The following is a 25,475-nucleotide window of genomic DNA, read 5'->3' as shown; positions in this document are numbered from 1 at the left end:
CAACCAGGCAGGCTCCCTACGAGGGCTGCGTTAGTTCCAAACACTGGTTCATTTGACAAGAGTGGTGTGTGCATGGGGTAATAGGGCAGTGTCAGTTTGGGCTGTAAATGGGTCAGGTTTTGAGTATGACACATTTTCATCAGGTCAGTTTGGGGTGTCAGAAAAAAAGGCACTGTAACTGTAGGGAGACAGGACTGCAGTGGAGGACATACCTTAATAATTGGTTGCTATCCGCTTGATATGACATTAACAATATTAATACTAACATCAAACATTTGGATAAAATGATTCAACATTCCCCCCAATTATAGATTATGAATATCGTCTAATCCTGGTCGACCTCTGATTGTAGCCGCTCTCTTCAGTGAAAGGTCCAGGCTCTGTGGCTTCATTGGGGAAAAGGAACATTACAGACTAAGCTTTTTACATTCATAAATTGTAAAATTGTAAAATTGTAAAATTGTAAAATTGTAAAATTGCTTCTACATATTATTCCTAAAATGGCAATGTAAGCATTTGGACACATTTCAAGTATTGACCTGTGTTGACGACCTCACAGGCCTCATGATTTGGATCAATCACAAGAGTTCACAGCTGAAAAGTTCCTCTGGAGGCTCATTGAGCCTTTACAAATAGTACTTAAGTAGCCTCATTCAAAGAAGCACTTTGTAAGTGCTATTTGTGACTTGAAGACAGCAGTGGGAGACTACAGCTTCAAACACCACAGCAATCACATCATTGCACTGAGTTACAGTCACTCTGCTCATAGTCTTACTCTTATATGTATATGGCCTGAGTACATCTCTGCGGCCAGAGTACATCTCTGCAGCCTGAATACATCTCTGCGGCCTGAGTACAGCAGCTCCATTTTCCATCAAAGAGTGGGATGAACTTTGCCAAGTATAATGTCACTGCCTGTTGTGATTCAGTTCTGGTTGATATTGTTCAGTGTAAATGCTGTAAATTGCTTAGTCCTACTTTCTGCCCTGGTTCAGAGACATGTTTCTCCTTTGTTTGCCTTGACTGTGCTGCAGACGCCTCGAGACCTACTGTGTATCCTAGCAACAATGGCCCACATTGGAAAATGAAGCTGGGTTCACATTCACATTTGGCTGAGGGTGTCCTGAGCTCCTGAGCAGACACAGAAGAGATGTGATCTCTGAGAGTGTTTCTGTCATCATGTTAACAAACGTATGCTCTACTGTTGACCCATTTGTGAATGTGGCCGGACGTCCCGTCAGTAGCAGTGGGCCCTTCTCCTGGCCTGTCATTAGTACCTCGCCTGTGTGTGAGAAGTAATTGCGTAAATAGGTGTTGCGTGTGTCTCATAAGTGCCGACCAAATGCTAAGTAAATGTTGAGCTAATGCTGAAGTTTGCGTGCTTCTCTGAGAAGTTGTTGTGATGAGTCTCTATTCAGCAGGTCACTTAGCTTTACCGTTTGCAGTACAAGCTCTGATTTCTTTCATAAAAAGATCGTTCCAAGCAAAGCTATCGCTGCAGCATTCGAACTTATGTTTGTTCTTGTGTGTTGAATAATCACTAGGGGGCTCTCAAAGTGAGTAAAAGAAAAAAGGGCGATCAAAGAGTAAAGAAAAAGAGCAATGATAATGAACTTGTTGGCAACTGAAGTTTTTTTTGTGCTGTTGCCTTTGCCAATAAATGCCAACTCTTGAGAGGAAAAAAGAAAATGGATTGACCGTAGTGTAGCGTCCATGGCATTGTCTTTAATTCAGTGTTGTCCCCAGTAGTGTCCCCAGCTGATGACAGACAGCAGTCTTCATACGTATCTTTGAGTGTTTTAAATGTAGAGAACACTTATATCACTAAACGTATGATTGATTCTCTCCTTATCTTTGCTGGGACAAGGACATTTACTGTATGTACTGTATGTATTTTACACATCTTTGAGACACCTTACTGTACTGTACTAATCCCATCCATGACGATCATGTTTCCTGTTGGCTTCTCCAGACACTCATGTACTCATATAGTACAAGCCTGTCCCGCTGTAGTATTGTTTATGTCTGTGGGGGTCAGATCTCTGTAGTAATATCCTGTAGTCTCCTCTGGCCAAGTTCATGTTGCGTTCCTCTCCCCTCAGCTCATGTACGGCTTATTTCCTGTTTCCTCTTCAGGCTGGTCTTGGTTTTGAGATCGCCGTTTAAAGGTACGGTCTCCGTCTTGTCTGGGTTTGGAATAAATGACCTAAAATGAAGGAACTGTTTAGTGAAATGTACAAGTCATTTGTCTCAGGCTTGGAGTCAATGAAAGTGTCCAGATGTGCGTCCCTTAGTCCTGTGCGCATGATGTTGCGCTCCTGCGGTGCGCGGCGGCGAAAGTGGGTCAGAGTGCGTTCTGTTTGTTCCTGTGAGCAGCAGATGGAGCGAGGCTGCTTTAATCTGCTGTGCTCTGGATCTGCGTGCCACCGTCAGTGCAATCTGAGCCGACAACAAAGATGGCCGCCACTGCTGCCGCTGCTCTGCTGTCTGCCGCTCGTTCTGTGGGTGCTTCGCTCCACTAAAGTGCTCCTGATCAGGCACGGGAGAGTCAGACGAGACGCTCTGAGCCTCGAGCTATTTGCAGAGTTCTACAAACACAGTGAGTGAGTGACAACAGTTTGGTGATGTCGGTGTTCCTCTTTTCTGAAAACCCTGTGTATGTCGGGAAACCGCTGGTTAATTGATGTTTATCTGCCCGGAATTCTGTTGGATCTCAAATGAACCTTTTGCCGTTCATCTTAACAAAGATACACCACTGCTCAAAGATTTGGGGTCACCCTGGCCAGTTCTATAGCTTCTCTAATCAGCACAACAGTTTTCAGCAGTGCTAGCATATTTGCACACGTGTTTTCTAATCAATTACCCTCTAACATGATTAGCTAACTCAATGTACCATTAGAACACTGCTTCCCGTTTCCAGCAAGAATAGGCATTCACAGCAATAACAATGCCTAGTCTGCATTTCTGATTAATTTAATGTAAGTAAGAAGTAACTAAGTAAGTGCTATTATTTGTCATTGTACATACGGAATAGTGTTCAGGTGTAAATTCTGAGCCACTGCGACTGAGCCACACTGCCATTGTGGGCCGACCTGACCCGGAGGTAGTGGAAACCGTAGCTCCCGGAGAAAGCCTGGCTGGCCTTCAGTGCTCCTCTGATCCTCTGAAACGGTGCAGCGCCTCCTGGGTTTGTCCCTGTTTCAGAGTGTGGTGTCCTGCACTGGTCAGCTCCTTCCTCTTCCTCCTGCGCAGCTCCCTCCGCTCCACAACAGTCCTTCAGCGTCTCCTCATTTCTCCCTTTTTTGTTTCCTGTTGTGCCTCTTGTGACGCCTCTACTGTGCTGCAGGTGAAGGGGGCTCTTGTTATACCCTTAAAGAAAAGAAACAGTGCTTTTCTTTCAAAAACAAGGACATTTTACTTTTGAGCAGTAGTGTATATTAATCGACTGAGCCCCTAGTGACGATAAGTGGATTTACCGATTGATTATGAACACCTCTAGTTAAATCTCATGTTATGTTTCAGCGATATTTTACAGAAAGTAAAAACAATCCACTCACGCACAAACTGCAAATGCCTGAGTTCATCATTAACTGCGGCCGCCTGTAAATGGAAAGCTGGCGGTTTGGTGTTAGATAATGTCCCGGTGTGAACTTTGAACCTGTGTGTGCTGCTGCTGATCCGGAGCCACTGCAGCTCCGAATCTGTCACATTCCACAGTGCCCCGAGCGGGTCAAAGGACAACGCCGCATTCAGGCGCGCCAAAGAGCGGAGTGTCCCAGTTCTCTGCGCTGTTCTGAACTGCACTCACCAAACACCGCTCCCCTCTTCGTTCCAGGAGAGGCCCAGGCTTGACCGTGTTTGCTTTGGTCCAGCTCTGTCAGTGTGGTGTAACGATTGTCAGGGCTCACGGCTCACAGGTTTCTGAACACACAGCGAGCTCTGACCAGAGGCAGGGCAGGCCATTCTAATATATCCACCTGCTAACTAGGGCTGGGTGATATGACACTAATAACTGAATCCTGACTTAAGCTCTGTGACGATCTGCCAATTTGGAGAGATTGTCATTTCAAAATCACAGTCATTGCACAAATATAGATTTTCCCTATCACTCTTCCTTTTGGTTGGTCCCTGTCATACTCTGAGCAAGTGACAAGGGAATTAAACCTATCATAGTGTAATAAATATAACAACGATACAGAGTGCACAGGAAGCATGATAAAATTGACATCTGGTTTTGGCATATCTCCCACCCATTCTTCCAAACAAAACACATATGTCTAAAATTTGGACAACTGATATGTTTCTAGGATGATGACCCAAATATGGCTTCATCATCAGGGTCACGGGAACAAAGCGAATTGTGAGCACCCTCGCTTCAAATACTCAAAGTGAAAAGACATCAAGAGAGGACGGTGGGACTTTCCTGCTGAAACAGAGGTCAAACAGAATGAAAGTGTGTGGTTTGTGTACGTTGGCCTTGTCCAAAACATATTGTGGGTGTGTGTGAGGTGTGGACTGAAGGTGGTTGCTTGCTGTCAAGGATGGAGAAAGAAAGAGTTCATCTTTTCCTCTGACATCTTAGCAGCTCACCCTCCATGTCTATTTGCCAGTGTTTGAACATTTAAAAACAGTTGTGTTCCTTTAAATGCCCGTTGCAGTTTGTGCAGTGCTTTCCCTGGGTGTGTGGAGTGAGCGTGCGAGCTTGCGTCAGCGGCTGCTCCCTCCTTCTCCTCCGAGTCCTTACCCCTCCCCCGCTCTGTGCCTCAGCAGCAGTTAAAATGTCGGCCATGGAATAGTGCCGTGCTTGGCTCTCTTCTCCCCACCTACAGACTGAGCTGAGTGGATTTGTGGAGTTGTGCCGCGCGGTCCGGGCCGTCCAGACGCTGCTCTGAGGTAATGGAGGGGGTTGTGCAGTCATGCAGGGCTGTAGCCATTAGCAGAGCGTCACTTTGGAATCTGCAGTAATGGCTGTGTCTTTTAGCTGAAACATGAGCAGAGTTGAAGAGATGCCTCGGTGTTGGAGGGTCCTCTGGATGTGCTGAACAGTGGTCTGCGTTTTCTGAGGAGGGTTTTGATGCTGGGATGATTGTAGCTCAGGAGGTGTTTGACATATGGACAGAACATACTCCCACACTGACAGCTCGGACTCGTGCGTGTGACGCATCACACAGGGACGGCTTTTCTATTGTACATCAATGATTGATTACCTACCACTATTCTGTTGTTTTTCTGCTCCTGCACTTGTGTCTCACATGACAGCCCACTGTAAGGAGTCAGAGTTTCGCAGCCCACTGTCCCCTCCACTTATCTCTTGAGGAATATCAGGAGTGTAACAGTACTCCGTCGAATCACAGATGGCCTTCAGTGCTCCCACGCATATGGACATGCTATGACTGTATGAAAGGTGTGTGTAGTCATTTGTTCATCTCGTTTGGTGTTGGGACGTTTAAACCCACAGCAGCAGTGACGCCTAAAAAGGTTCTGGACGCCTCTGTGCAAAATTTACAGATGCAAACAGAATTAACGTCCACATCTGTCATCCTCATTTACAGAGAATATACAGACAGCGAAGAGCATCTGAAGCACAAGTGACCCTCATGTCTGGGGGTTGTTGATGTGTCGATGATGATGTTTGAGCATCTGGCGCCGATGGGAGGCTCATAAAGTAATGAACGTAATGTCAGGCCCGTGTGAGCGCTCAGCAGCAGGTGACATCACAACAGGAAGTGACTGTTCTTCCTGTTCAACTGCACTTCCTCTGTGCGTGTGTCTGTGTCTGTTTCACTTCTGCTTGTTCTAAAGGAGGGGAGCATCAATGTCAGATTGTACGTTCACTTAAAAAAACGGGGGAAAGGGAGCAGTAGACAAAACCAGATAGCATGACCTTGACGAGTCTTGCTTGTTATTCAGACGGTGTGACTTGTCCTAGAGAGCGGCGTTGGGTGATGTTGAATCCTCTTTGTTTTGCAGGCCTTTAAACCTGTGGTGGGGAAGAGCCTTCTGTCGTCCTTCACTGCCGTGGAGTTCCTGTTGGACCGACAGCTTGAATTCTTGCCCGAGCACACTGCCTTACAGCCCTACCAGGTACGAACTGCACACACACTCACACTCACACTCACACTCACACACAGGGAATGAATAAGACATACGTTTGGTACAATATTCTTAACAAACGAAAATAACTCCTCTTCATACACATTTTTTGTTGTAGCAATTTATATTTCAGTCCTTGATATGTTTAAAGTGTCCCCAGTGATCTGAATCTGGATTTAAGAATTGTCATATCTAATTTCCATCACAATACTACTACTTCTTCAAGAGCTTTTAATTCTGTCTATTCATGTAAGCCGGTCTTGGCTGCTGATCTTGTGATTTAAATTGTGCCTTTATTGAAATGAGAGCGATGGTTTGGGTCTGAAGAAACGATTGCTCTGTCATGTTGCTGTTTTGTTGTTGTCTGTCATGTCCTTGAGCTTTTATGTCACTGCCTGCGATGCCTGTGATGTTGACCGTGCCTGTGTGTGACCTGTTTGCTTTCCCTCATGTCACCAATACCACTGCTGTTTATTTTGGCTCGAGTCCTTTGTTATTTTACTTTTGCACTGATTGCATTTCAGTGTCTTTGTACAGAGTATGATGATGGTAGTGATCCCATAGAGTAAGAAACGGGTTTTATTATTCATCCCTGAATGATCCGTTCTAATCATTAGTCACTCTGTGCTGTATTTAAAGCCACAGCCGGTTGTTGTAGCGCTGTCTTCTCTCCACACGGCCACATGTGACTGGGCCAGTAAGGGCTGAGAAGAAGTCAAGCGTTCTTGTCAATTAATGTGAGGTAATTTCTCTGACGCGCTCAAGTTGACACAGTCTCGTGCAGGGAAAAGGCTTTAAACTCTTCTGTTTTTTTATCCCACAAAGAGAAGTCCTTACAAACATTTCACTGTGATGAGATATTGCACTGATGCACAGCCGTGAGACGAGTTTCTTCAGAATCAACACACGTTAGATCTTAGACCAAATACTTTTTGTCTGTTCTACATATGCCGATCTTTCAAACTTGTAGTATTGCATTGTGAGTACAAACCTCAGGTCACTTTTGACCTTGATGCAGAGATCTGACATCTTGCAGCGGATTTGCACATTTGCAGAGTATGCAGTACAGATACATGCAGATAAAAGGCACCTGGGGCTGGGTTGTTTACCCGGATATGGGCTGGGTGTTTCTGAGGATAATTTACCTGCTCTTTCCAAAGCGGATTTTTGTGACTTGCGTCATGTGCCCCAGGGCTCAAACTGATCCATGTTTCAAAGTGTGTGTTCAGTTCCAGGGTGAGGCTAATGTTATAGTAGTACCTCACCAACTTCTACTCCTCTGTTGGGTTATAACAAATAGGATGGTGTTGAAGTGTTTTATTTTTTTAAAAATTGGACGGAAAATAGTGCGTCTTCCAAATGTTGTTGTATGGTGGGGAAATCCTCTTGTCACTTCCTCTGAACTCATGGCTGTGTTTGAGTAAATGTTTTCCTGCTCCACTCTGAAGCAGACACCCAAACACCCTCAGCCCACTGTAGTTCCTCTCTGTCCCTGTTATAGACTTCTAATATTAGCAAGTGAAATAGTAGGAGAATGTGGATAAGAACAGCTGGCATGGTCAGCGCAGGGCTGTGGCAGCGCAGCCGAGGAGCGACTTTTGTCTTGTGGTCCTGTGTTTTGTGTTTTATGACATGTCCTGAGCACCACAGATGAAAACAAACTCTCCATGTGAGCGGTGTCAGAGTTAAAACTGGGGCTACAGAAAGAGGCACATGTACGGACAGGATATTCTGGGCCTTGCAGAGAGACTTTGCACTACATTTGAAATTGCAGGCTTAGTTTGCGGTTTGCTAAATGCAGCCATTCAAATTTTGATTGTGATGAAGTTGATTATTGATAAAATGTCATTTTTCTCACAAAAAAACTCTCCAAGAGTTACTTTGGCCAATGCTTTTTGTCTAAAATGGTGACATCAAATTAGAGAATGCCCTGATTATAGCCTGTGTTATGTTGATGAATGTATCCGAAAGCAAAATTATTATTATCATTATTTGTATATTTACTCAAATGGTGCTGTAGTGTTGGACAGAGACAATCTGGGAGTAAAAAGTTTGCACATAATTTGGTTATCAATAAAAATAAGGTAATGTTTATTTTAGTGATAGGGTGTTGGAGTGTCATACTGATTTGCTTTTTCCGCTTGTGTTCTGGCGCCAATACTACCGTAGGTACAGGGGTTTTCATGTAGATATTTATCTAATGCACACGGCGCTGTTATATCATGTGACTCTGCACAACCCCATTTAATCACAGAAGACAAAGGAATTGCAGACTTCTTGCTCAAATGGAGAGAAAGACTGTTCATGCTTAAATTAAAGTCTTTTGGCTGTGTGTCTCAGGATGAGGTGGACAGTCAGAACCCTTTGCTAAGAGACCACCCGCAGCTCTACGAAGAAATCAAGAGCTGGCTCAAGGACCAGAAAGTTCAAGAAATCTTTATGCAAGGTACCATTTTATCAAGGAACATCCTCAGTGAAAAGTGTGGAAGCGTCATCAGACTTCAGTTGTTTGCATAATGTTTGTTTTTTTCTCGCTCAGGTCCATATTCTCTGAATGGCTACCGCGTACGAGTGTATAGACAGGACTCTGCAACCCAGTGGTTCACTGGCATCATCACTCACCACGACCTGTTCAGCCGCAACATGGTTGTCATGAACGACCAGGTAAAAACATGAGCAAAGGTTCATCATTGCTACTTACTTACTTAGGTAGAAGAAAGAGTAAGAACTGTTTTATTTCCTCTGTTGTGTCCAGGTGCTCGAGCCTCAGAACGTTGACCCCTCTATGATCCAGATGACCTTTCTGGATGATGTTGTCCATTCGCTGCTGAAAGGAGAAAACATTGGTATCCAGTCCAGACGAAGGTCACGCTCAAGTCAGAACAACAACAACTCTGCGCATGTAAGTGCAACCAGCCACAAACTCACATTGACTGTGTCATCTCACGGTTTGATTTGTGGTTCGGGGTCAGAGTCACTCAAACAACCGACAAAACAAAACACTAAGTTAAAGGATGTTTATAGTATTTTACATGGACTCCTGGGGTTGTGTTTCTAACAGATGAACTGTACATGCTGTCTCTGAGACCTCCTGTGTTAAACATATTATTCTATATTCTACTATGGCGCTCACATAGGTAATAAAGAGGCTACCTGTCTACCTATGTGTTATGCATTGTGTTTTGTGACCAGCAGAGGGCAGGGTTTTCTGTCAGAAATGTTCTTTGTGCATCAGTAGAGATGTGAAGTAATGTTGTTTTGTTGTGAGCACAGAGTCACGTGCCTTAGGGTCACTGAACCAAACCTCCTGCATCAGAAAAACAGACCATTGACTTTTCCCTTATTCAAATAAAAGGCCACTAACGGCAATTGCATCATAATAAGAAGTGTGTTGTAAAGGTCTGGTAAAGACTACACTGTATGAACTAATGTGTTCAGATGAAGAGCAGGAGGAAAGGGATCAGTGGGTCAAATGCAGTCAGTGATTTTTGTCCCCGCACTCAGTAACACAATCTTTCCTTGTCCCATATTGTTTCTGTTTATTTGATTTTGCTCTTTTTGTTTTGATTTTTCATGGTAATTGTTGACACATTAAAGATGGCAGGAGGGAGACCCAGCGGGACCACTGGCACTTCTCAGGTACCAACCCCAGAGCAAACACACACATGCACCACACATGCACATCTAAACATTTGGCCATTTAGTCTTAATCGTGCTTCCAAAGCTGTTCATATAATGGAAACTCCCCTGAATATCAGAAAACAGATCTTAAAGGCTTCTTCCAGGCCTCCTTTAATTCCACAACACGTCTTTTATAAATGACCCTCATTGGTGGAGCGAATTCCATCATTTGGTGAATGTTTGTTGTGCACTTGCAGAGTCATTATACCAGAGCTCAGGCCAACAGCCCACGCCCCATTATGACCTCATCAAGCAACACTAAAGGCTCCCAGGGCTCTCTGCAGCAGGGCCAGCAGCAGGCCAGCCACTCCCCCAGCAGCGGCACACGGGAACCTAAAGAACAACGCAGCGCCCGCTCATCTAGGAGGAAAGGCTCGGACAGCAGTGTCCCAGAGGACGACAAGGACACTTTGGCAAGAGGTACGAAAGATTATAAAATATAAAGAATACATTTGATGTCAGCTGAACCCACGCCCTTATCCCTTTTTAAGCAAGATGAAGCCCTTTTGTGCTGTATCTATGTAACACTCTTTAGATATTGCTCTTTAGTACAAGTAATTATAAATAAATATTTTTTCTCTTTTAGACTCAAAGTCAAAGGCCAAGCTGGCGATAAACAAGCGGCGAAAAGGAGATGAAGATGAAAAGAAGGCAGGACCTAAGAGACTTAAGACGGACATTACGTCAGACCTGTCGGAAAGCAGTGATTCTGAAAACCCTCACAAGAGGACCGCCCACTCCTCCTGTTCCTCTTCATCTTCCTCTTCTTCATCCTCATCATCCTCATCGTCCTCCTCCTCTGAAACTAACTCTGAGAATGAGCTAAAGACTCGAAACAGTGATGTCAAACTCAGTGTTTCTAAAATGGAGGATGATGAGAAACCACTCATCCAGGGAAGTAAAAGTAACTCCTCACTAATCGGCCGCCTCTCCCCGTGGGCGGAGCTTCAGTCGTCTGATGACAGCAAGAAAGGAGTTCTTAAGGAGGCAAATAAGGTCATCTCTAAAGAAGAGGAGGAGCTGGTGGCAGTTACACAGATCACCCAGTCCCCACAAGGTATGTCAGATGGTTTCTATATATTTTCATTCTTGGACATCGATAATTCATCTGTAATTCATTTTGGTGTATCTGAAACATGATTGATGTGTAGTGATTTGTGTGTCTCTTTAGAGCAATAGTTTCTAGTGTATATGTTTTTGTCTGTTCCTGCAGGGCTGTCCCAGGCCAGCCTCCACAACAGCTCTGTGATTGACATCACAGATGAGGCGCAGGCCACAGTGGATCAGGAAAGCTCAGAGGCGGTGTCCGCTCTCCTGGCATCACAGAAGGCTGAGTCCACCTCCTTGTCGCCCTACCTGCCCCTGAACCCCTCGCCAGTGTGTTCTCCCCCCGTGCCCCCCTCACCGTCCGAGAACCGCAGGGAGCCAGAGCCTGCGCCGCAGCCCCACAGCACTCTGGGAGGCGGCATCACAGTCCCTAAAAGCTCTAGCAACAAGACTGAAGTGACTCCCTCTGAGGTTATCAGGTAAGAGTGAACAATAGGGGTGCACAGTTTTGGTTCAGTATATTATTGGTACAAAAACAGAAAACGTAAGATTGAAACTGTATTTTTGTTTTTCAGGGCGGTCACATGCATAGCAGAAACTGTGGAGAAGCCACATCTTCCTCATTTAGTTCAGCCAACACCGTACAGCCACATTCATTCCGGCATCAGGAGCCCACCTCCATCTGTAGAAGAGAGCCGACAGAACCAGCTCCAGCCATCCCATCCCCATCAAAGCCTCACTTTAGACAAGAAGAGCCCTAGTCCCAAACCTATGCCCCCCGAGGCCCCCAAAGTCAAACCACAGCACCCCTCACATCCTCCGTTTCCTCAGGGCCACTCTCAGAGTCACAGCCACCCTTCAACACAAATGTTTCCCCCAAGTGGCCCTGAGCATCCCAGGGCTAAGCCCTCCCCAGGACTGTTGGACATTTCTAGACCTAAACCAAACACCTCTCCGGAGGTGTCTAAACATAAAATGCAGCGGTACCCAAATACCTCCCCTCCCCTTGTGGGTCGTTTGTCCTCGAAAGTGGACTTGGTGGACACGCCCCGCTCCAGTTTTAAGCCGGTTCAGTCTCGCTCAGAATCAGCGGGCCGCAGCACCCCAACCAGCACTAAGAGCCCTCTGATCATTGACAAGAATGAGCCTTTTTCTGTTTATAGGGACCCTGCACTTGTTCGTTCTGACGCCGACAACACTCCCTCAGTTTCAACCAATCACGTAGCGGCATATCTGCACCCCCACCTCCATGCCCTCCCCTCGCCTCATTCACCCTGCCTTACACCCACCCCTCACCTCCTGGCCCCCCCACATGCCTCAGGCCTACCTCATCCACACCTGTTACCTCCGGGGGTTCTCCCTGCTATGGGCTCAGCATCCGCCTCCCTACTCGCGGGCCCCCCTCGCCTGGACTCGCCCGGTGCTCTGGGACATCTTTCTTTGACCCACCAGCAGCAGTTCCTTCAGGTTTACCTCCATTACTACTTAAACTGTCAGACTCGCGTGCACACTGGGACATGCAGGGTTTATCTTTTCTTTTTGATTAAAGATATATTTTTGTTTCCTCAGGGACAAGGCCATCCACCTCCTCTTCTGGCCCAGGCTCATAGTGGAGCAGCTGGGTTGGGTTTGTACCCGATCCTCTGGCAGTACCCAAATGGGACACCTACGTCATACCCCCCAGGTCTCAACCTGACGCATGCAGCCAAGTGGGTCCACCCTGAAAACCCAGTGAGCTCGGAGGCTGCTCTTAGGAGGGTATGTTGCTCCTCAATAAAGAAGATGACCTGAATGGATGGAGTATGTGTGGATGGATGTCAATAGTAAACTAGTGTGAGTGCGGTTGATGGTGGTCAGAGGGTCTATTGCTCCCTCCTAGTCTGGAGTGAAGCGCTTTGTGTGACTCGTGTCTTGTGAAAAGCGCTGCACAAATAAGATTCCCTTTCTTCCCTAAACCGTTGGTACACAGATATTGTGAGAGTGTGCATTGTGTCTCTGCAGAACACTGGCAGTCCTTGGCTGCATCAAGCTGCTACCAGTGGAGACGCTTTGGGTTTACTGAGTCATGTTCCCGTGCGACCAGCCAGTGCCGATGCTCACCGCCCCCTACTCAAGATCACCTCACACACCAGCCCCCCCCTGTCCAAAACCTGCATGGACATCCATAAAGAGTAAGTACTGACCGCACACGTGTCCAGATTTGCCATGGATTGAAATTGTATCTCATGAATGTGTATTTATGAACTGTACGTAAAATCCCATATACTAAATAATTACATATATATCCACTTTGTGCCTACAGTGACTCTGACAAGAAGAGTTTTATGGAGCCCATCAGGACATTAACCCTGGCCCAGTTAAAACAGGAGCAGAGTGACAGGAGCCGCACCCCCACAGGAAAAGAGCACCTCCACAGGCTGTATCCAGACCACAGCAAGGCACGGCTCAGCAGCGCACAGGTACACTCCTCTTTGAGCTCACATAGGAGTTATTTTAGTATCATAGCAACACTGTAATTACCCAAGTATAGAGGTAATGCAGAAGAGGATATTTGATTAGTTTACTTATGAAAGTCTGATATCTCTCTGTTGTTTCCACAGGACAGCACAGTTCAGCTGACAGACCGGGTCAGTAAATACAAAGAGGAGAATCGTCAGATCTTAAAGGAGAGCATTGAGGTGGCACCTTTCACCGCAAAGATCCAGAGATCGCATGAATCAGGCCTCGATCGGGACCGAGACCTGACTCGAGAACACAGCTTCCATTCCCGGATATCTGCTCTGGCCTCCCCCAGTCACAAGCCTGTACACGCACATCCACATGTCATCCAAGAGAAAAGCAACTACTTTACTACTCTGTCCAACAGCGTAGTGAATGAGCCCCCAAGACTCTATCCATCTAAGGACAGTGCGTTTTATGAGAAAGTGTCCATCGGAGCATCTGGTGTTGTGGCGAGTGTTGTAGCTGCTGTGCCCAGTCCTGGAGTGCTGTCTCTGGGCAGCTACAACGCTAAAGGGTCTTTGTCCAAGCCTCCGCCCCTCATAAAGCACCAGCCTGAAGGAGCCGAGGGTCTGGCTGGTAAGATCACGGAGCAGCTGAGCCAGCAGGTGGCACTAGTGCAGCCTCACCACCTACTTCACACGGGGTTGGACAGAATAGAGCGCCACAGTCCTGTCATCTCCCCACTGTCCTCCTCCACGGTCCCCCAGATCAGGGCCATGCCGTCTCTGCATCGAGCGCCTGTCTTCCACCCTCCCACTCAGCACGCTCTGGAGCGAAAAGAGGCTGAAAGAGAGCGGGTGGTATATGGCGGGCGTCTCTCTCCTCCAACTCTTACCCCCATTCAGCCAGTCAGTTTACCATCAGCAGGTAGTAAGGGCTCCGTGGAGCAGCAGAAACCCCCCACCCTGCTGCCTGAACTCAGGGACCTTAAGGCTCACGGAGCTGTCACTCACAACACCTCCGTGGGCAGAGCAGAGGCGAGTCCAGTGGACGCATGGAGAAGTAGAGATATCATTCAGGAAAAAGGGGGAGTAAGGAGCAAGCCTCAGGCTGCAACAGCATCAGTCATTGTACGCTCTTCAACATCTATCAAGTACGACAGTTCTTTTGGTGCTAACAAATCTGGTGCTCTAATCCCTAAGGAGTCGCCCCAGGGAAGATTTTACCCAGCAAAGCCCCTAGGAGAAAGCTTGAGGCTGGGTGATGGTGCTAAAGACACTGGACTTAGCCGAGTCATCCAGTCGAACTCTATCTTGTGTGACTCGGGAGTCCAGTATAAAAGGATTCATGAGAGTGTTGGACTCAAGAGCACAGCCTCAGTGTGTAGGACAGCAACGTCCTCCCCCCAGAACTCTGAATATTGTCTCTCCCCGAGAGGTGGCGTCAACAGCCATGGTCTGGCTCACTCAGGAGAGAACCAAGAGGCGGTGTCTACCTCCTCTCCTGGGCGCTCTGCAGCAGGGACCCCTCAGCCCAGCCCCTGTGGCTCTGTTTCAGGTGGCAGCCCGATATACCCCTCCTCCTTTGTCCACCTGAAAAAGCACAAAGCTGCCTGGGCAGCCGCCCAGTCACGGACCTCTGTGTCTAGTATAGATTTTGTTGAAAAAATATCCACACAACCCTCTCCTCCTCCAGCCCGTCTAAGCCAACCCTCACCCTCTTTTGACAGTAGCAGCAACAGCTCCACAAGCGGGTCTACAACCCCCAATAAATCTAGTCCTATTCCTAATGGCCAGCCCTCTACTTCAGCCACATGTTCTCTACAATCAAACAACTACCACAAGCTGAAGAAAGCCTGGTTAACGCGGCACTCAGAGGAGGACCGGACGAGCAGTCCTTCAGCACCTCCTGCTGTCAAAACAGAGAAAACAGCCCTCAGTATCAGCTGCAGCACAGCCACAACTAACAGCACTGCAGCCATGTCCGACATGATCAAACCATGCACAGTCAACCTGAGTGCCTCCACCTCCAGCGAGGTGGATATGAGCAAAGACAGTGTCAGGGCTCAGTCTGAGGATAAGGCAGAGGAGAGGAAGACTCCCTCCTCCAGACGAGGGACCAAAAGGCCTTATGAGTCCGGCTCAGAAAGCGGAGCTGATGACTCAGACACCAGTGAGAGCAAGATCGAGGGTCGTGCCAAACGCCAGCCTAAACCCACCTACAAGAAGAAACAGAACGACATGGCCAAAAGGAGAGGAGACGACAGGGACGACGATGACATGAAACCCAACGGCATCTTCCGCTCTGCCCGCGAGAAGACCAAGCTCAAACTGGCCAGCAGCAGTAAGACTTCTCTTAAATATACTGATCATATCAAGTATTATGTATGTATTAATGTACGATATAGTGTAAGAATTTAGCAAATCGTTCAGTGATACAGGTGGGAAATTTGGTACAGATATTCTTTACATGTTATTTTTTAAGAAAAGGTAATAACAAAATAACATTTGTCATTGAGGAAAATCATGAAATAATGATGAATGAAAACCTCAAATCAGAACTGTAGAATTTGAATAGAGTTTATTTGAGATTTCTACACTTTTAAGTTTGTGAAACATTTTTCTTCCAGCAAGTGATCTGTTTAAGACACAGAGGCCATTTTGGGCTTGAATTGATGTTAAAGAGTCATTTTTGTAGGATAATGGTCAGTGGTGTGGTCGGTTTGTGCTTTTTTACATGTTTGAAAACTTAACATCAGACAGAATAATGTGATTCAATTATTATTCATGTTCATTCAGAATATGTTTTACCCAATTTCATTCAGCTTCTAAAAATACAGGTTTCTAGGTCCATAAACATGCAAAAAAATAATAGTGAAAGCATGAAACAAAAATGTTGGGTGGGATCTGATACTTGGCTCCTTCACAGCAGAGGAATAATTTAGAAACCCTCTTCGTAAAATGGGATGGAAAGTGTTCAGTACACTCACAGGATATATCTTTATACAAAATGTCATTCCTGCATCACCAACTGAACGATTCTGGCCTAAAATCAACATAAGGTTTGATAGTCACTGCATTAGTTCTTTTGTTTGTGTTGAACATGATACGCTGGAAAACAAAAGCTTATAATGGCTGTTTTGCCGATTGTTGTATTCTCAGATGGGATTCCGCGCTCTGTGTTGAAAGACTGGAGGAAGGTGAAGAAGCTAAAACAGACGGGGGAGTCGTTTCTCCAGGACGACTCGTGTTCAGAAATTGGCCCCAACCTCCAGAAATGTCGGGAGTGCAGAGTCATCCGCTCCAAGAAGGGCGAGGAGCCAGCTCACTCTCCTGTCTTCTGCCGCTTCTACTATTTCAGACGGTGAGTCAGCGAACACAGTGTCAGTGCATTTTTTGTGTTTATGTCCATCTACTCTTTCCACTGACTGTTGTAATATATATCGTATATATTTTTGTAGTGGTTTGATCTGCTGATTTACACCTCGTTTGGACATAATTTAGTCCTGGTTTGATCTTGATCGAGGCCTTGTGGTACTTGGAAGATCAAATATTGTATGAGTACTGAAGTGATTTAGACTAAAAATGTTTGGTGTGTTTTGTTTTAGGCTTTCCTTCAGTAAAAATGGAGTGATTCGGATGGATGGCTTCTCCTCTCCAGACCAGTTTGATGACGAGGCCCTTTCTCTGTGGGCGCCAAAGCCTGCAGAAGACAGTCAACTCAACCAAAACATTGCCAAGTACATCCTCAGCTTTATAGGCGACAAGTTCTGCCAAATGGTTTTCACCGAGAACACGGCTGTGTCCTGGATTAAGAAGGACGGTAAGTTCCCAATGCCGTGAGACGTTTTTACCAACAAATGGAGAATTAAAATGAGTTTGTGCTTTTCGTCTGTTATAGCCAAGCCTGTGTGGAAGCGCGCAGTACGAGGAGTGAGGGAAATGTGTGACGCCTGTGAAGCTACTCTGTTCAACATCCACTGGGTGTGTCAGAAATGTGGCTTTGTGGTCTGCCTGGACTGTTTCAAAGCCAAAGAGAAGAAGAGCTCAAAAGGTGACTTGTCCTCTGAAGACCTGGTTTGTTTGGTGATTGTTGCAACCATGTTAATGTGTTTATGTGTCCAGACAAAGAACTGTACAGCTGGCTGAAGTGTGTGAAAGGCCAACCCCACGACCACAAACATCTGATGCCCACTCAGATCATCCCAGGCACCGGTAACTCTTCAACCCTGACTTCACAGGTCAGCCACGTGTGGGGCATATGACGTTAACATGTTGATTCTGTCTGTTAGTGCTGACTGAGCTGGTGGCCTCCATGCACGCTGCGAGAGAGAAGCATCACATTAGAGCCCACTGTCCCTGTGCAGCCAGCAAACAGACTCTCCTCAACAAGCTGCCCAATACCAATGGAGTGTCCCAGGTACAGCTGACTCCCAAATCCCTCTGCGTGGGCTTTGTGGGCTCGCTTCATATCTCACGTCTGTGTTGTAGGTCCTGCAGAATGTTCTAAACCACAGTAACAAGCTGTCTGTGGTCAAAGCGGAGGGTGCTGCTCAGCAGCAAAAGTCAGACCAGACGGGGAACAAAGCAGAGACCAACGGAGGAGGGAGTAGTCCATCCAGCGACGCAGGCAGTGGCCTGGGCACACCCCCAGAGTCTCAGTCTCCTTTGCACTTTCTTGCCAATCTGGCTGAACAGAAGTCCAAAGAGGAGAAGAAAGGTCAGACAAACCTCCACCTCCACCAGAACCACCACCACCACACACACCATGTGATTCAGGAGGTTAAGGGATAGTTTCCCTCTGGGGCACAAAAACTCTGCTGAATAACTGGGTATTTGCTGTTTTGCTTCCAAACTCATACGAGGTATGCGTAAGACATGCATTTCAAATGATGGAAATCCATATTGACCAATTACTGAATAGTAGCATTGTGCAGTGTTGATACAGAATCTAGACTGGCTCATTCCAAATGTTTATAGTAAAACAACACAGGTGTCTTAGATACATTGATTTTGCTATATGTCTTAAACATACAGTGAATAGTTTGTGATGGTCATGCTTTGCCCGACAGAAAACAAGGAGTCGCTGCTGGGTAAGTCGGTGAAGGAGGAGAAGGAGGCGGATGCTCTGGAGTTACTGCAGCACTGTAAAGGCAGTTCTCTAGTGGCCAACAGCACAGAGCAGGGCTCCACTCTGAGGGACCTCCTGACCACTACTGCAGGGAAGCTGAAGCTGGGCTCCACTGATGCAGGAATCGCCTTTGCTCCCGTGTACTCTACAGCCTCACAGGTAAGAGCCGCAACAGCTCCTCACTATCAAACATAGCACCAAACATTCAAGTCCAATGATGTGTCTGTCTCCTGCTGTAGACGGGGAAAGGAGGAAGGACGATGCCCAATATCCTTGATGACATCATAGCCTCTGTTGTGGAGAATAAAATTCCTGCTAGTCGACAAAACTTCGCCTCCAAGTTATCTCTGAAACAAGAGCCAGTAATAATCAACAATAACAGCAGCCCCAGCGCTGGAGCTCCAGACGACACCAAAACAGAGAAGAAGAAGTCTGTCACTCCAGCTGACGAAACCACCAATCAGTATCCAGACATTCCCCACTGCTGGTTAAACAACAAGCGGCTGCTGTGGCTCAAAGACCACCGCAACCAGAACAACTGCAAGCTGTTCAGAGAGAGCTGGCGACAGGGGCAGGTAAGTGACAGCAGCCTGGGGCAACTGGGGCTTTGAGGCTGAGTCAAAGCCTGCTCATGTGCGCGTCTCTTCCAGCCCGTGTTGGTGTCAGGGATACACAAGCGGCTGAATGCCAGTCTTTGGAAGGCCGACTCTTTCAACCAGGAGTTTGCGGACCATCAAGGAGATCTCCTCAATTGCCAAGACCAAGTGGTGTCCAACTCGGGCATCAAGGAGTTCTGGGACGGATTTGAAGACATCACCAGTGAGTTCATTTTTCCTGAGCGTGTTTCAAACAGCAGAGATTTAAATGTGTTTGGTCTTTTCACCTTTGAATTCATAGATAAAAATATTGTTTTACGCTGATTTCCGTTATAGAGTTAGATGTAACAGAAATGTTCATGTGTGTTCAGAGCGGCCGAAGTCCAAGGATGGAGACCCCATGGTGTACAGGCTGAAGGACTGGCCCTCAGGGGAGGAGTTCATGGCTCTCATGCCGTCAAGGTAACAGTACAGACAGTCACACCCAAAATGGACATTCATAAAGGTGGCACACACTATTTTTGGGAGGAGGGATCAGTAATTTTAGAGGTTCTTTCCATTACAAAGGGCTTGCACAAATGTTGAATTATACTACAGTTACACCACATTGTTAATATTCTGCTCTAAATGATCTGTGTGTGTGTTCACAGATACGATGACCTGATGAAGAACCTGCCTTTGCCGGAGTACTCTGACCCCGAGGGCAGTCTGAACCTTGCCTCTCATCTGCCTTCGTTCTTTGTCAGGCCAGATCTGGGTCCTCGTCTTTGCTGTGCATATGGTACGCTCAATATCCACCCCGTGCATGAATAGCCTGTGCTGGAGAATGTCTTAATTCTCATCGTTTTTTGGCTGTCACAGGTGTAGCCGCATCGCAGGACCAGGACTTCGGAACAGCCCACCTCCACATAGAGGTTTCAGATGTGGTGTCGGTTCTGGTTTATGTGGGAGTGGCCAAAGGCAATGGAGTTCTGTCGAAAACAGGTAGGATGTGATTTGCTGACAATGTTGACGTAGTTGGGGTTAAGACTGAGCTCACAACAAACTAATATTAGATCTTAACTATTTGTTACAAGTCAAAACTAAAATAACACAGAAATGATGGCACATAGCTTAACCAGGACTTAAGTTTTTTGTAATCCAGAACCATCACCCCCATAACTTTTCACAATTGACTATTTTCATCTATTTTTTGCTGTGGCACATATGGCTCAAGCATGGCACTCACGAGTTGTTCGTTTGTAGGAGTACTGAAGCGGTTAGAGGAGGAGGACCTGGATGAAGGGGTCCGTCGGAGGCTAAAGGATTCGTCCGAAACACCAGGGGCACTGTGGCACATCTACCTCAACAAGGATTTAGACAAAGTTAGAGAATTCCTACATAAGGTCAGTATATGAACACACTTCATTCAGACCCGTTCACTGGAGAACAGCCCCACTCATCTTTGTCTATCCCGCACAGCTGTGTAAGGAGCAGGGGCTGGACATCTCTCTGGACCAGGACCCTCTTCGAGAGCACGGCTGGTACCTGAGCCGTAAGCAGCGGCAGCGCCTCCTGGAGCTGCATGGGGTCCACTCGTGGACCGTGGTGCAGTTCCTGGGAGACTCTGTGATCATCCCGGCAGGGGCCATGCACCAGGTACGACACCAGAGAGCCTGGGAGGGGTCAGGGAACTGGGAACAATGCAGAATAGAACAATTAAGTAAAATGATTATTGCATTGAGACAACTACCTACTAAACATGCTTGGAGAATTTCTATTAAATTAACCATGGTGCTTTATTGGGCCCAGTAGTTATTTGGATGGAGTCATGTCAACCTTATCTGGAGTACTTTCCGTCAAATCCTGTTTACGTACACCGTTCTGTATTTCCTGGATTTAGTTGTGTAATAGATAGAACTTGGAAGTGCCCTACACATTTTGAAAGTCCATAAACCATCACGGTACCATACATTTTTTGGGTTCCACACCACGCTGGACTCATAAACACAATTACTTACGAGCACTGTGCTTGTGTCGTCTCCAGGTGCAGAACCTCCACAGCTGTATTCAGGTCATCAATGACTTTGTATCACCGGAGCACGTGGCCAACTCGTTCCAGCTGACTCAAGAGCTGCGGCCCACCAAAGAAGAGGTCAACTACGAGGATAAGCTGCAGGTATTGGCCTTGCGTCGTCTGTATTATTACCTTGTTTTGCGTTAAAGGATATGTAGGATGCTCTGTTACTGGTTTAGTAATGCTTAGTAAGGACAAAATCACTGATATGGACTTAAATGCTGGGATTTTACTTCATAGTATGTGCTGAGAGAGAATGTTGAACTTTGTAACAGTCAGTGTTAATTTTGTCGATATTTTTGACGACTAAAATTGGACTAAAACTAAATTAAAAGTTTCTCATGAGACTAAAACTATGACTAAAATGTCCAGATATTTTAGTCGACTTAAATAAGACTAAATAAAAATGAAAAGGAGAGACTAAAATCATACAAACATATATTGACCGTCTGAAAGAGCCTTATATCATTTAAATTCACTGCCAAATGAACAGGTTTGTGCTTTTCATGTGGAGCAGCTCCATGAAGTTGAGGACCTTGATTAAATATGATTATAATGAATATTATAAATACAAAGCCGACTAAATTAGTCTTAAATTTAGTCGACTAAATTAGACTAAATCTCGACTAAAATTAAATCACATTTTAGTCAAAAGACTAAGACTAAAACTAAAATAAAATATGTAACAGTATTTGTTGTGTGTGGATAGGTCTGGCCATTACTGAGATTTTAACCAAAAGTGCAAAATTCAGCATTCTGAGGGTTGCCACAGTTACCACAGTATAATCCTTAGCTGTACAAACTACATTTAAAATTATAGGCTGTTATAGACTAACTTTAATGTATGAAGTATTTCTGAATCAGTCCTGTGCCTCTGACGCTCACAGGTGAAGAACATTCTGTACCACTGTGTGAAGGAGGCCGTGAGCGCCCTGAGGAGAAACAGCACTGAATCAGACGACAGTGAAAAGAGCGCGTAACCCCCGTGTCCCGAGTCACCCATCGCCCCGTCGCACCCACCTCGTACCCGTGCCTCCCTCAGAACTCGGGTGACACCAGTGACAGTTTGCAGCGATTCCTCACGCGGGACAGACCCAGCATCACCAGCAGAAGCTCCGCCCCGTCTCCTCGTCCCCACGGCAACGCGAGGCGAGGACCAATGCAATGTGTTTCTTCTGTACCTTGTTTGTGTCCTTTCTGTTGCTGATCGTTCTCTCATGGTGACTCATTTCCTCTGTGAAGATGTATTTATTTCATAGTTTTTATGAAAAGTTTTTAAGAAAATCCTTCGTGTAAATGTGACTGTACAGTTTTTGAAGTTATTGTTGAGTTAAACGGCTCTACTGTGACAGAGGACACACTCGCACACGCACACCAGCTAATGCCTGTAACTTTGGGAAACAATGCTCTATGTCCTCACGCCATAACAAAGAACTGCCAAACTGTACAGACTGTAAGTATAATGTACAAACAAAAGGCCTATTCACTTCAGCATTTGATGAAACACAACAGTATTTACAGAAAAGATGTAATTTATTTAAGAAATAATTGTGTGTTTATGTTTTGTTAAGATTTACTATGGTGAACTTTTGAAGTTAAAAAAATGATTGAAACTATATGTAAATATATATACATATATACATCCACTGAGGTATTTTTTTAAACATGGCTTGCTTCAATTTAAAATTTTAAAGTGCAAGTGTTACATGCTTTGTACATTGAAGTTCAAAGGGTTTTACATTTTCCATTAAAAATGGATTTATCAAGAGATTGGCTGGTTTCTCGTTCTTCATCAGCTTCTTCAGGCCCCACGTCTGGATTTTGGAAACAATTGCAAAAAGATTTTCTCATGAACTTGTATAAAATATGCACAAACGCTTGTAAAGACTGGAACACGAGCTGCTAAACCTAATGTGTGCAGCGGCCTAAACTACAGGGTCAACAGGTTTTATACGTGAGATTATTTCGTTTTTTTCGGAGCTAATTATATTACTCAACAAAATTGTGATTGGCTCATTGTGGTTAATTGAAATTGTGATTTCAATACAATTGCAATTATTTGTGTGCAGCCCTACTCTGGATTTAAAGCAATGCTTTCTGCACACAGCTGTAAAGTCACAAGGCTTTCATGACATTTCTAATTGTCTCACTTTTGTCCGTGTCAAATAAATGATATAAAACAGCCTTTGTTATCACTTGTCAGCCCGCAGTGTCCTGCAGTCCTGCTCACGGCCAGCAGAGGGAGCCACAGCTCCATCACAAAACACGTGCCATGCTCAAACTTCTTAAACTTAAAACTTCTCGATACTTCTTTCTTATTGAGGTATAAGCGAGTCCAGGTGTGATCGGCGTCTTCAGCCTTCACATAAATAACCGTGTGACTCAGTGCTGTCGTGAGCGCAACTCCGTGGGATTCATCGATCTCTGTACAATTAGGTCTACCGTATTTATCAGGAGTTATTTGAACTTTGAGGACGGCTGGGGCCTGCTCTAATGCGGGGGTCAGCTCCATTATGTAAGAGCGTGATGGCGGGTCACATCGAGTACAGCCAGACTGGAGTTCACGCAGAGTTCGCCCAGAGGTCGCAAAGAGGTCACAAAGAGGTCTCCAGGCTGCACTCCTCCGCGCGAGCAAGGAGAGCATGAGTGATTGGAGGAGGTGGGTAGTGATGAGTTACATTTGGTTACATTTACGTCTATTGGAACTTTTTAAAGATACAATTTATCACAAGTTACTGTAGGCTACTCCCAAAAAATAACTTGGCTGCTCATCCTGACCACAATGATCTATAATGTTGTGTAGGTCACACCTAGTTCACAGTGATAATGATGCTTATAATATTCACAGCACACAAAGGTCTTTTTACACAAATATGAGCTTTTACTGGAAACTGAAGGACAAATCAAATCTCATTACACCAGAAAACAAATGGGTCCAGGGCCTTTAATGCAACTTCTATTCTTTAGAACTATTTTCAATTTACACTTTGTTAGGAATAGTCTGGTTCAAACAATGAAAAGCCTCATCCAAACAGTACTACTTTTTACTCTTTAACTCTTATTATTTTTTCATCACAACCTTTTACAAGAATGGTCTTTATTCACTTGATCTTCTGCACCTCTGGACATCCCCTCTTGACCAACTAAGCTTAGGCCTTAATAATGTGCAGTCAGGACATAACAAGAAGTGCTGCCGTCCTTAAATCTACACATCTGCCTCCTGCATGGCTCAGCTCTGCTACAGTGAAGTGATGCCAGAAGTTACAGTTAATATGGCCTTGAGGTGTTTCTAACAAAGTCCCGGCACTCTCTGTCCACAGCTCGGAGCGACTGGACCGTGTGGAGCAGAGCAAGAGCCAAGTAAGAATGTCATACGTAATGTTATATAATAATAATAACAAAAAGTGGGGCAGTGCAACTTTGGAAATGATCTATATAATTACAATTCTTCTGACAGATTTTTCAGATTCAATAAAAAATATGGCTTTGAAATATATTTACTAATGCAAGATAAACATACATTTCAGAATAAAGTACAGGGTTACTGGTTTTAAACCCGATGGAACCAGGATATTGTGTTGTTTGCAAAGGATTGCTTATTGTGCTGCTGTGCTTTGCTAATTGCAATTAATTATGCAGCCCTAATAACAAAATATCGTATCGGATTTGGATCACAATACTTTTTGCTGCAATTCTTTCAATACTTGTGTTTGGGGGTATTTTTATTATGACTCCTTTGTTTTTCCAGTAACAGCACTTTTCAATCTTGACACTTCAATAAATGTCAAATGGCACTGGGTTTATAAACTTTGGACACAAGGTAAACATATTATTTATCATAATTACAACTACTACTATCGGATCGGCCCCCGAGTATCGTGATACGTAACAGATCAGGACAAAAGTGGATCGTCCCAGCTCTAATAAATAGTGTTAAAAAAGCGTTGTTGTTTTTTTTTGTTCTTTTACGGATGTTTCTATTGTTGAAATATACAAAAATATTGCTGTGACAAAGACACGGCTCATCTCTTCTAAGACCTGTCTGTGACTTGACCGGGAGCGGGACATCTCCAGCTTGTTGCCATGGAGACGTTGACTAAAGGCAGCCAAATGTGGGATCTGTCCTCATCCAAAATCCATTCTTTGATTACCCACTTGCAGAAACATAATTGTCCGTGTCTAGCTGGTCATTAGGAGCGGGTTTTGTTTTGCCGACAACAGTGTGATCCAAAAAATGTGTGTCAAACCAATTAGGCAAAACAAACACACAAAAAACACAGACAAAATGAATGTGGCTGCTTTGGGTTTTTGACTTTTTAACCCACTGGTGTGAGGGTCGCTGTGGAGTTCAACAGCAGCGTCCCATGCAGTGGGTTGTGCCCCCCCTGCTGGGACCTCACCCTCTGAGCTCGGGTCAGGCCTGCGGGATC

General features: G+C 45.4%; 1 protein-coding gene across 1 annotated transcript in view; it reads left to right on the top strand.

Annotated features, from left to right (window-relative positions):
• Nucleotides 1-23,021, top strand: part of jmjd1cb (jumonji domain containing 1Cb) — a 60,173-nt gene extending 37,152 nt beyond the window's left edge. The window contains exons 3-31 of the mRNA XM_079577050.1: nucleotides 5,971-6,084; nucleotides 8,434-8,539; nucleotides 8,633-8,757; nucleotides 8,849-8,995; nucleotides 9,691-9,732; nucleotides 9,972-10,194; nucleotides 10,361-10,831; nucleotides 10,988-11,300; nucleotides 11,397-12,288; nucleotides 12,391-12,579; nucleotides 12,823-12,992; nucleotides 13,124-13,280; nucleotides 13,428-15,606; nucleotides 16,425-16,626; nucleotides 16,871-17,085; nucleotides 17,164-17,316; nucleotides 17,388-17,477; nucleotides 17,555-17,682; nucleotides 17,754-17,982; nucleotides 18,335-18,552; nucleotides 18,633-18,968; nucleotides 19,044-19,212; nucleotides 19,361-19,451; nucleotides 19,640-19,770; nucleotides 19,851-19,973; nucleotides 20,235-20,374; nucleotides 20,451-20,627; nucleotides 21,016-21,147; nucleotides 21,933-23,021. Of these exons, the coding sequence (XP_079433176.1) occupies nucleotides 5,971-6,084; nucleotides 8,434-8,539; nucleotides 8,633-8,757; nucleotides 8,849-8,995; nucleotides 9,691-9,732; nucleotides 9,972-10,194; nucleotides 10,361-10,831; nucleotides 10,988-11,300; nucleotides 11,397-12,288; nucleotides 12,391-12,579; nucleotides 12,823-12,992; nucleotides 13,124-13,280; nucleotides 13,428-15,606; nucleotides 16,425-16,626; nucleotides 16,871-17,085; nucleotides 17,164-17,316; nucleotides 17,388-17,477; nucleotides 17,555-17,682; nucleotides 17,754-17,982; nucleotides 18,335-18,552; nucleotides 18,633-18,968; nucleotides 19,044-19,212; nucleotides 19,361-19,451; nucleotides 19,640-19,770; nucleotides 19,851-19,973; nucleotides 20,235-20,374; nucleotides 20,451-20,627; nucleotides 21,016-21,147; nucleotides 21,933-22,025 (7,755 nt within the window). The 3' untranslated portion in view covers nucleotides 22,026-23,021. The remainder of the gene's footprint in view (nucleotides 1-5,970; nucleotides 6,085-8,433; nucleotides 8,540-8,632; nucleotides 8,758-8,848; nucleotides 8,996-9,690; nucleotides 9,733-9,971; nucleotides 10,195-10,360; nucleotides 10,832-10,987; nucleotides 11,301-11,396; nucleotides 12,289-12,390; nucleotides 12,580-12,822; nucleotides 12,993-13,123; nucleotides 13,281-13,427; nucleotides 15,607-16,424; nucleotides 16,627-16,870; nucleotides 17,086-17,163; nucleotides 17,317-17,387; nucleotides 17,478-17,554; nucleotides 17,683-17,753; nucleotides 17,983-18,334; nucleotides 18,553-18,632; nucleotides 18,969-19,043; nucleotides 19,213-19,360; nucleotides 19,452-19,639; nucleotides 19,771-19,850; nucleotides 19,974-20,234; nucleotides 20,375-20,450; nucleotides 20,628-21,015; nucleotides 21,148-21,932) is intronic.
• Nucleotides 23,022-25,475: the final 2,454 nt, after the last annotated feature.

The sequence above is a fragment of the Gobius niger genome (genome assembly GCF_951799975.1).
Source record: "Gobius niger genome assembly, chromosome: 19".
Taxonomy (NCBI): Eukaryota; Metazoa; Chordata; class Actinopteri; order Gobiiformes; family Gobiidae; genus Gobius; species Gobius niger.
The sequence above is the reverse complement of the archived record's forward strand: the minus strand, read 5'-3'. Positions and strand labels throughout refer to the sequence as shown.